The sequence below is a fragment of the Larus michahellis genome, chromosome 22, assembly GCF_964199755.1.
Source record: "Larus michahellis chromosome 22, bLarMic1.1, whole genome shotgun sequence".
NCBI classification, from domain to species: domain Eukaryota; kingdom Metazoa; phylum Chordata; class Aves; order Charadriiformes; family Laridae; genus Larus; species Larus michahellis.
In genome coordinates this window covers 5,056,957-5,065,610 of record NC_133917.1, presented here as the reverse complement: position 1 = coordinate 5,065,610, position 8,654 = coordinate 5,056,957, and the positions used below count along the sequence as shown (strand labels likewise).

General features: G+C 64.4%; 1 protein-coding gene across 1 annotated transcript; it reads left to right on the top strand.

Annotated features, from left to right (window-relative positions):
• Positions 1–1,932: 1,932 nt before the first annotated feature.
• Positions 1,933–8,523, top strand: NDUFA4L2 (NDUFA4 mitochondrial complex associated like 2). Its single transcript, XM_074565076.1, has 4 exons — positions 1,933–2,109; positions 5,932–6,020; positions 7,924–7,984; positions 8,227–8,523. Exons 1-4 carry the CDS (start codon positions 2,053–2,055, stop codon positions 8,281–8,283), a joined length of 264 nt encoding a protein of 87 aa, XP_074421177.1. The 5' UTR covers positions 1,933–2,052; the 3' UTR covers positions 8,284–8,523.
• Positions 8,524–8,654: the final 131 nt, after the last annotated feature.

The window sequence follows — 8,654 nt, the reverse complement described above, 5'->3', positions numbered from 1 at the left end:
TGTCAGATCTGCACGGTGCCGGGCAGGGGCAGCCATGAAAGAGCAGAAGCTCCATCAGTGTCTATTCTCTGGCGTCCATCGTGTCTCCCTCAGTGCCGGGGGGGGGGGAAGCACTGGAGCCCCCCCCAGGGCCGAGCCCCTCGACGGCCGTTGCCAGGGGGCTGCGGGCAGCGACCCAGGAGGGCTCCTGAGCAACAGGGCACATGCTGCAATCACCACAGGAGAGGGAAGCACAGCACAGAATTAAACTGTCTCTTAATTACAATCATCAATGAGCATTGGAGGCAGCTGGGCTTTGTGGGCTGGGAATCCCGCTGCATCCCTGGAAGTCCTGGGCTTGTCCGCAGGGAGCTGGGAGCGCGGGCTGGGAGGGTGCAGAGCTGCAGGTTGCTGCCAGAGCAGCCCTGGCTGTGATGGGACCGAGATCCCCCCGATGTCCAGGGCTCCTGATGCTGCCGGACACCCTCTTGGGACCCTTCTCCGCGCTTGGGTTCAGTGCTCCAAAGGGGTGATGGCTCTGCCCGCGAGTCCCACCATACGCACATGCCCCGTGAGCTCCCCCCGCACACCTCTGCTGCGACCTGACACCCCCCCGCCCCATACGCCACCCCACAGCCCCTGTGCCGCAGGCGCTGTCAGAGGAAGGCAGCGAAGGACACGCGTGTGCCCGTGCCGAGGGCAGGATGCACTCCGTCTTGGGGAGTGGCACTTAATCAATCCTGTTTCAAAACTCTAATTGTATCAACAAAGGCCTCAACATGGCGCTGCTGGCTGCAGTTCAGGTCTTGTTTATTTATTTCCACACACTCCAGTGAAGTTTCTCCCCTTTGTCCTTTTACACTTTGCTGAAAGAAATGAGGTGGGGACGGGGCGGCGCGGACGGGGCTGGGCTGTGCCAGGCGGAGGGTGCTGAGGTGAGGAGGGAGGCTGGGCTGGGGGGGCAGCAGTGGGGCTCCGGGCTGTGTTGGGAGCGCAGAGGCCCCCTGGGGTGCTCCAAGCCAAAATTTCAAAGTCGGGGGGGGGGGGGCTCACAAATCAGCGCCTAAAAGAATTCCCAGAGCCTTTGTGTGCGTGTGTGTGCCTGTATGTGTAGGGGTGTTCACGCGCAAGCGATGCCGCCGTGCCAGCGTGTATGCTGTCCGTCTGTGCATGTGTGTGCGTGTATGTGTCTGCATGAGCAAAGACTGGCCGGTGGGGGGGCACTGGCGTTGGCCAGGAGCCCCCAGGGGAAGGGGTGTGTGACAAGGACCCCCCTGTGCCCATCAAGTGTGTGACACACCAACTCGCCATGCTCTGCCCCCAGCCACCCCCCAAAACACAGGCTGCGCTGGCTCTTGCCACTGCCAGAGCGTGACCAGCCCCCCCCCAGATAAAGGTTGGGGGGGCCCAGTCCCTGCTCAGTTCCAGGCTGCTGCTTTTGGCTGCCTACTCCGTCCGTCTCCCCAGTCTTTTGTTAAAAGCCAGTGGATACAAATAGCTGGTTTCCATATGCACAGCAGCATCTGTTACTGCCAGGGAGATTTGCATTGCTAAATGTAAATTGGGTGTTATGTCATTTATCATAAATGGGAGGGGGGGGGACGGACGCTGAGGGGAGGCAGCAAACACCGGCGAAGTTGTCATAACAAATCACACGACTCATCGTTCGCCCGGGCAGGAAGGTGCGGAACAACCTGTGAAGGATTCGCACGTGGAGGGAAGGGGCTGGCACCCTGTACAGCGAGGGAAACTGAGGCACAAATGCAGTCTGGGGGTGCAGGGGGGTGCAGGGACCTCAGGGGGTCCGGACCCAAGGCTCGTCGTTAACCCGGTCACTGGGGCTCGCCGTGGGGGAGGCGCAGGGAGCAGCCAGAGCTCAGGGCCGGAGCCTCAGCCTCCCTCTCCCCTTCCAGCTCGCCATGTCCCTGGGCCGGGATCCCCATCCCGTCCCGTCCCGCCCCGTCCCTCCCAGCCCGGCCGCAGACGCCTCCCTCACGTCTCCTGCCCACCCTCCATCCTCCGACGCCACTCGGGAACCTGCCATCGCAGCTGGACCGTCCCCACACCCTCGCCATGAAGGGCCCCCTCCTCGGAACCATGTTCTCCCGGCATGTCAAGCGTCACCCCGGAGTGAGTCACCCCACACCCTCTCCCTCCATGGACCCCCACCCCGTCTCCCCCCATCCCTCTGCATCTCTCTGCCCCTCTCCTCCTCACAGGGACCCCCCCCGCAGCCCCTGTCCCCCGGGCTCATCCTTGCCCTTCTCTCACCATGTGCCTTGGGGACCCTGCGCTTCCCCATACACTTCTCCCTCCTTCCCACCCCCCATTCCTCCTGCCCTCTGCCGCCCCTTGCACCCTTCACCAGCCCCCTCTTCCTCCCACTCCCCAAGCCCCGTCTCCGCCTCCCCGTCCAGCTCCTCTGCCCTCCCTGTGCCTTCCCAGGCTGTCCCTGCTCGCCACCTTCCCCTTCACACTCTCCTCCTGGCTCTCGAAGCATCCTCCAGGTGAGCCGGGAGGTCCCAGCGCCCCCCAGCCCCCCTTTGCTGGGGAGAGCTGAGACCACCCTGTGCTGCCAGACCCGCTCCCTGCACCCAGCGCCACTGGGGCTCCTCTGCTGACCGGGCTGGGCTTCGGGCGACTCTTGCCCACGCTCCTATTTACCCCGACAGGCACGACTGCCAGCAGCGGCTTGGGTGCAGGGTGCTGCTCCGTGTCCTCCCCCGGCTGGGGGGGCATCTCTGGGGGGTGGGAATGGGAATCAAGCCCCCTCCCCACTCACCCCAGCAGCCCCAGGTTTAAAGTGCGAACTCCCACCCTTTCAGCTCAGATCTGTCCCTGTGCCTTGCCATCCCAATTCCAAGCAGAGGGGTTTGCGTACAAAGGTGTTTAAACCCTCAAAACCCACAGACCCTCCGAGACAGCGGCAGCTGCGCGAGTGTCCCCACCCTGCCAGGACCGTCCTCTTCTGCTGCCGGGCTGGGTCCCCTCCCGAAGCAGGGTCCTCAGCGCCCGTCTCACCCGTCCCCTCCCAGTGGGGACCTGGCAGGGGCTGGTGGCCTGGGGAGGGTTAACGAGCTGCAGGCGCCGGGCTGAGAGTCACGTCAGCTGTTGGCAGTTGGGTTTGGGGGAGGCAGAGCAGCCAGGCTGGAGAGGACGAGGAGCCATGGCTGAGCATGCCGGCGGGCACCGGCAGGGCTGGAGAGCCCAGGGATGGAGCCGGAGGCACCTGGGACCAGGCTCTGCCAGGGGAAGGCGGGTGCCAGCAGCGGGGGCACGGGCAGCCGGGACGCCCAGGTGCTCTTCACGTCCTCGGTGGGAGCAGCACGGGCCACGGCTCCTGCGCCAGCTGCACAGCACTGCTGCCTGTTTCTGTGTGCGGAATGGGGAGATTTGGGGCTTTTTCTGTTTGTGCCTGCCATGGTTTCCCCAGCTGCCAAGCAGAGGACTGTGTGTGCCTTGGGGGACGCAGAGAGGCCCCCAAACAGTACATGTAAGGGAGGGGGGGTGGTCCTGGGTGCCTGTACGTGACGTGCCTGGCATGTGCCCGGCACCGTTAGGCAGGATTATTGCCGGCAGAGGTTGCTGGGGCAATTGTTGACATGTCGTCCACTACACGTGATCAAGCTGCAGCTCGTGCCGGGCAGGTACACCAGCACTTTCACCTGGCAATAGACTCTCCCCCCCGCAGCAGCCCGGCTGCCGCGCGCCTGGCAGTGATTAATGTCCCAGCCTTGCCAGAGGAGCCCCGTGGCAGCGGAGCGCAGGAGCTTTGGCAGGACAAGACCTGCCCGGCACGGTGGTCTGGGGGCTGCACGGCTCGGGGGGCACCGAGCAGAGCCCAGCACCGCAGCCCACCCTCCACGCACCTGCTGTGGGAGGGGACGCTCGTCCCACCCCAGCCAGGCACAGGGGCCCCCCCTCACCCAGCACCTTCACGCCTTTGTTTTCTTCTTCCTGCGTTTTTTGTAGCCCGAGCAGCGGGAAGAGGGCCAGAGCCCGACTCCGGCAGAGCCGGCTCACTGCCGGCTCACTTGGAAGCGCTGGGTGGTGGCGGGGGCAGCAGCCGGGCAGCGGCAGGGACCGGCTGTGCCATGCCGGGGGGGCTCGGCCCCGCTGCCGGCAGAGACGGGGGTGCCGGGGAGCAGGGCAGCGCCTGCCTCGCTCCCAACAGGTCCCCACTGTCGGGGTTAAAGGGCAAACGCTGCACGCACACAAGCAGCATTTTGACTCTCCGTACGCTTAAGGTCAAGCTCTCGATACATCTTGTTTATTTTTGTGCGTCTTGGGGGAAAACAGGCCCCACTGCCTGCACCTGCAGCTCCGCAGCCCCTCGCCGGCTGCGTGAGCGGTTCCCCCAGCTCCCCGTACCCTTAATTCTTCCCAGGCATTAATTACCCAGAAGGTGTCAGCAGCAGATGGTGAGACGAACCCATCGCCCCGAATCTCCTCCAACAGACACCGCAATTCCCGGCGCTGTGGAGTTCGTCTTGATTAGCCGGCGCAGTTGGGTAGCGGCTACTGCCAGATCCTCCTGGCACCCGGCCGCACACGGCGCAAAAGATCATTATCTGCTGATGCCTCTCACCTCCCGAATCGGCGCTGGCATCTGCCAGGCGCTCCATCAGCCGATGTGAGCACGGCTTGGCTTGGGCATGGGCGCTGCTGAGCAGCGCTGGGGGCACCGGGAGGGGATGGGAGGGTCCAGCCGGGGACCGAAGGCTGGGCCCGGAGCGTTTGGGGAGGAGGGGAGACACACATCTGACTGCCCACATGTCTTCTGCGAGACCCCCTCCCCATGCAGGGCATCGGGCTGCTTGGCGGAGAACAGAAGGGTTTGCACAGCCCCTTTTCTGCACGTGTTAGAGTTATCCCCGCTCAGTCTTATCCGAGCGGGGAAACTGAGTCACTGTGCGGTGGGTGGGGGGGGTTCAGGGACTCTTGCTAAGAGCCAAGCAGAACTGCAAATATAACCCAGGTGCTCAGGTGCTGGCAATGCGGCCGGCGCGGCGTGTGCGTCTCTGGTGGCGCCGCCGGCCCCCGCTCCCCGCTCCGCGCTAATGGGCACTGCGAGGCGCCGGCCGCGTTCGCCTTCCCAGGGGCGCGGGTTGGCGGGAGGTTCATTACGCTCAGACCGTCTTCCCCGGCGCGGGGGCCGCAGCAATTTGGGGGAGGTCAAAGCAGCCTCGTCTCAGCTCCGATTGAGGCCGCGTCCCCCCGGGCACCAGGGGATTGGCAGCGCGGGTGGAGGGGGGAGTGGAGGCAAGAAGATGGAGCTGGTCGCCCTGCAAAGGCGTGATGAAAGCCCCTGTGCGCGCGGAGGAATGCCTGCTGAGAGGTGGCCAAGTGCCCCCCCCACATGCTGTGCTGCCACCCGAGACCTGCTCTGCACCCAGCTGCTCGGCCACCAGCGGGACGCCTGGCCCCAGCGTGTCCCAGTCCCTCCCTGCCGTAGGCGCTGGGGAAGATGAACCGAACCCTCCTCACCTCGTGCTCTGTCGGGAGATGGTGCGGGAGGGGCGCAGAGTCCAGGGAGGACCGGGGGGCTGCAGCCCTGAGCCGGGCAGGGCCCGGGTCCCTCGGGGAGGAATCGTTGGCCAGGGCTGCCCTGAGCGGGGGCACCGCGCGCACCGGGACCGGGGCCCTCACCTGCGGCCGCACCAGCCAGCACCGCGCTGGGCAGCAGCAGGCGGAGGCGAAGTGATTCCTCATTCCAAATCCAATTCCTCTCCAACATGAGCCGATTTTTCTCTCCCTCTTTTAATTCAGTCACTCAAGCTGACAGCTACACTGTGTACCGCAGCCCAGCTACAGGATTGCTCTGCCATATTTCCCCTGTAAATCTCCCGGTGTGTCAGCTCTCCCTTTCACTCTCCAGTCGGCCTGATAAATATTCATTTTATTGGGGTATTTTTCATTTTTCTCTCTCTCTCTTTCTCTCTCTCTCTGCAGCTCATTCCCCTCATTGGCTTCATCAGTGTGGGCCTGGGCAGCGCTGTGCTGTACCTGCTGAGGCTGGCCCTGTACAGCCCGGACGTCAGGTACGGGTCGGGGTGCCCCTGGCCCCCCCCGGCCCTCGGGTGCCCCGGGAGCTGAGGGGCTGATGCCCGGCTATGGCGGGCGCTGGGGTGCACGAGGCGCCTGGATGCACGGACACCGTCACGGCGAGCGGTGGCGGGGGGTTGTGACAGCCAAACCCGGCGCAGAGGTGCCCGGTGCGGGGAAGGGAAACAGGGGCACCATCGACCTGCTCCTTGCTCGGGGGTGAGGGGGACAAGGGCCCCTTCCCCGTGCTGCTGCGGGCGCTGCAGCAGCTGCTGCAAACCGGGGGCAGGCGGGAGAGAGACGCAGCGAGGTTACGGGGACGGCGGAGGGAGCAGGATGGAGCGGGAGGGAGCGGGATGGATGGGAGGATGGATGACGAGGCAGATAAAAGCAGTATGTGACTGATGGAGAGGGGGAAAGACTGTAGGGACGGATGGATTCAGAGAGGAATGGGAAACCAGTGGGATGGATGGTTGGAGAAGGATTGGGAAGAGGGAGGAGTGGACAAACATAAAAAGCTGTGCAAGGATGAACGGGGAGAGAGAGAGAGAGAGAGGGGAGAGGGAGGCACGGCGTGAGGATGGATTGATGAGGAGTAGCGGGTGGATGGATTGGCACAGGACAGCCAGACACGCTGTGGCACATGAGGCTGGGTTTTTTTCCCCTTGTAGCTCAGTGGCCCGCAGTCCCTGCAGCCCCACACTGTCTAATGCCTATCTAATATTTGTTTGCTCCCGGTAAAACGCTCATTGATTTAATTTGACGCCAGCTGCCCAGGGTACTTAGCTCAGCAATTAGCAGATCCAGGCACCTTGTCTTTGATGGTGGAAGCACAGGGGTATGCGTATGCGTGTGAGGGGGGGCTAAAACAACAGCAGCACCCCCACAGCACATTAATGCTGTTAAACCGCTCCAGGGGTCTGCGTTTGCAGCACGGCCCCCCCTCCATCCTCCAAGAGGCGCGCTCGCGCGCACACACACACACACACACGCGCACACACACACACACACACGCATCTTCCCAGATGGAAAATTCTGCTCTTGGCCAGCGCCAGCGGATTGCAGGGGGACGGGAGAGGGGGGACGGGAGCTGCTCTCTCCAGGGACCCATCCCACGGCTTCGCTGGCCTCCCGCACCCTCCGGAGGCAGGATGGGACGCGTCCTCTTTGGGAAGACTTCATCTGCCCACCACCACCCACCCCGTGCGCTTGGCTTGCACGCTCACAACCGTGTCACGCTCACGAGTGCGGCACGTGGCTGCTGCGTCCCCGTTTGCCCACGGTGGGCAGGGACACCAGGGCGGGCAGCAGCCTCTCCGCTCACCGCCCCCCCCCCCCCCCAAAACAGGGAGTGAAGGCTGTGGGGGGCTCATGGTGGGGTGGGGGGAGACTTTTGGGAAAGGGGAGGGGGCAGGGCAGCCAAGGCCAGAAGGGAGGCGCCCCCCCCCCCCCCCCCAGGTAGGGGTGCAACGGGGCAGTGCCTGCTGGCTGGGGGGGGGCCGGCAGACGTGCACCCCTGCACGTACAGCCGGGGCAGCAGCTTGTGGGCCAGCCCCGTGCTGGGGCGGCAGCCAGGCTGCGGTTTGGGTGAGTCAGTCCATGGCCCTGGCACAAGCCTGGGCAGGGCAGGGGGGGTCTGGGAGCAGCCCCGCAGGGAGCCCCCCCAGCCCCTGCCACAGTTCCTAACCCCGGGGGGCTGGAGGGGCCTGGCCAGAGCCCCCCAGCAACAGCAGAACTGGGGAGCGTGCTGGCATCGGGGATTATTTCTGCAGAGAGCTGGGGCTGGGGGCACTAGTGGGGGTAAAATGGCGGGGGGGAGGCTGTGGGATGGGGGGAGGGGGGGCGTGTTGTCTCCCCCACCCTCCTTACAGGCGCTGATGGCCCCACCACCCCTTGCAGCTGGGATCGAAAAAATAATCCCGAACCCTGGAATAAGCTGAGCCCCACGGACCAGTATAAAGTGAGCACTGGGTGAACTGGGACGCTCTGGGGCGGGGGAACGGCCGCCTTTGGGGCAAGACATCGCGTTTCCTCGGGGAAGGGGGAGAGGTAGCATTAGCCCCGGGGCAGAGGTGCACAAGCCCTCCAGTTCCTCATGCTCGGACCCGGGGAGGGCAGCGCTGCCCCCCCACCCCGAGCCAAGTGACGGCTGCGGGGGACACGACCCCCCCTGACCCCCTCTCACCTCCCTCCCTTCCCCAGTTTCTGGCAGTTTCCACTGACTACAAGAGCCTTAAGAAGGACCGTCCCAGTTTCTGAGATGCCCTGAGGATGTGCTGCCGTGCTGGGGTGGGAGAGAACGTGGCTGCCCCCCCAGCAGTGTCGCCACAACCCCCCCTCACCCCCCCCCCCCGGCTCCCACCTGCCCCACAGCTCTGCAACAGGTCACCGCACACGGAGGACTGACTGCTTCCTCAGCACCCCCCCCACACTGCAATAAACTACATCACTGCGGGAGCGATGTGACCGCTGCCCCCCCGGCACAGACGGCTGCTCACCATCACGTCTCGCCTGCATTGAACTCATAGGACAGTAATAAATTACTGGGGGGGGGGGGGGGGAAGGGGCAGCAAAATGGATTATGCATGCTGTTTCCCAGGCCCATAAACACAGGAGACATTCAACTCCCC